Source organism: Drosophila hydei, unplaced genomic scaffold (assembly GCF_003285905.1).
Source record: "Drosophila hydei strain 15085-1641.00,03,60 unplaced genomic scaffold, DhydRS2 tig00000001-arrow-pilon, whole genome shotgun sequence".
Lineage (NCBI taxonomy): Eukaryota > Metazoa > Arthropoda > Insecta > Diptera > Drosophilidae > Drosophila > Drosophila hydei.
The window spans coordinates 11,652,829-11,654,632 of NW_022045643.1; the positions used below are offsets into that span (position 1 = coordinate 11,652,829).

Here is a 1,804-nt window from a genome sequence, read left to right on the forward strand (position 1 = left end):
GTTTCAAATATTCGATAACTATTCGCATTTAATTGTTATCGAATAAAAACATTATTGAAATACAGTAAATAAATTATGTCTCAAACGTCTTAAGAGCTAGAGCCTCCAAATTTTGTATTTAGTCTTATGTATATTTTATGCAATTTTGATTTTTGTTGGATTTTGGATACCGGCTCCAAATTCCCCCAAATTCTTAGAATTTAAGTTTAGTTGGAACTAGGGCCATTATGTCAAGGCGTTTGCATCTCAACCAAGCCAATAGGATATGTAGATCATATGCTGAAAATTTCATTCAAATTTGCAAAAGCACATGTCAGCAGCGCCACGCGCACGCATTTTTCCTATGCGTGTGCACACATACATTCAAATGCGTGCATTTTTTTCTATTCCAAGAATTGAAATTTCGATTGAATTGTGCTGAATTATTAGCTGCTACTTATGTTCAAATTTGCAACAGCACGCGTTAGAAGGGCAGTGGCTGCGTTGGTAGAGGCGCCGCTCGTATTCGTATGCAGCTTGGTCCGGGTATCTCCAGGGTATCTCCTAGTCGGGCACCCCGACTAGAGCTTTCTTACTTGTTTTAAAGTAAAGTTTATTATTTTTGCATATAGTTACGTATATAAAGTTTATTCAGGTTGATTAGATTAGTTGGTCTTTGGCTTGGCCACGAGGATCTCGTATTTGTCGAATTGACGGAGGGGCAAGTCCTCGCTCTTGATAATGCAGTTCTTGAGTGATAGGAACAGAGTACCTATTAGCAAGCCGCCATCGGCTTTGGCGCGGCAAATGAAGACACGTTCATTCCAATGGGTAGTGCCCACAGAAACGGCGCCTTTTTCGTAGTTGCCATCAAAGCTGCGTACCCACTCGTAGTCTAAAGTGGGCTGAGTAGTCAAGAGCTGATAGGCGACAAGCTTGTAGCTCACTTTGTCTGTATTGAAATAGGCCAAGCCCGTCTCAGCCACAACACGGGCGGGCAAAATGTTGTTGCCATAAGTGACTCGGCCTATGTAAGTGTAGTAGCCATAAGGATCAAATCCTCCAACTATGACGCTGCTAGTCAAGGGATATGACAGATTTCCAGTGATCCACTTATGCTCAGTATCTAGAGGTTTATATAGTAAGGATAGGGATCAGCGGGTCCTTATCAAATTCGATTTCTTACCATAAGTAGAGGGAGTACACAACGCCCCGGCAAATAGTCCGACTACCAACAAGCAAATAAGTTTGTACATATTGTAAGTCTTCTAATCAACAATTGAATGTTCGCTTAAAGCGGTAGCTGCTTTTATACTTGCGACTTATCTATTCTCACTATCGCCTCTGACATATGAGTATTATTAAAAGTCGAATATAGATAGATTGCAGATTAAATAGTTGCTTCAATTGGTCACTAGACTGTTGTAAATTATACCTTCGGTGCAGTTCGTTAAAAAATAGATTAAAAGAAAAGTTTAAACTATCATTAGCTTAAACGGAAATGATATGAAAAGCATTTAGCAATTTTTTTAGTTTTGGACGCCATCTATTGTTCATTTACGACGCGTCAAACAGCGCCGAATAGCTAAAAGCATTTTGTTTTTTGTTTTTGTTCTCATTCAGGCTTATGAGTTGTTTGAGATATAAATATTTTGAATATAATATTTTATTTAAGCGTTAGTGAACACGTCAGAAAATACATTTGAAATTGATTGATGGCCTTAAATAGAATGGGCTAATTAAGCATTACACACTATCCTATTGAGCACAAATATATGCAAAATACTTGATGAATTGGTAAACGCTTTCCCAAGCATATCTAATT

At 38.2% G+C, this 1,804-nt stretch overlaps 1 protein-coding gene across 1 annotated transcript; it reads right to left on the minus strand.

Annotated features, from left to right (window-relative positions):
- Nucleotides 1-604: 604 nt before the first annotated feature.
- On the minus strand, nt 605-1,245 carry LOC111600973. The gene is made up of 2 exons (XM_023317356.2): nt 1,166-1,245; nt 605-1,105 (listed from the first exon to the last, which is right to left on the minus strand). The coding sequence occupies exons 1-2, from the start codon at nt 1,233-1,235 to the stop codon at nt 645-647; spliced, it is 531 nt and encodes a 176-aa protein (XP_023173124.2). The 5' UTR covers nt 1,236-1,245; the 3' UTR covers nt 605-644.
- Between the last annotated feature and the right edge of the window lie 559 nt (nt 1,246-1,804).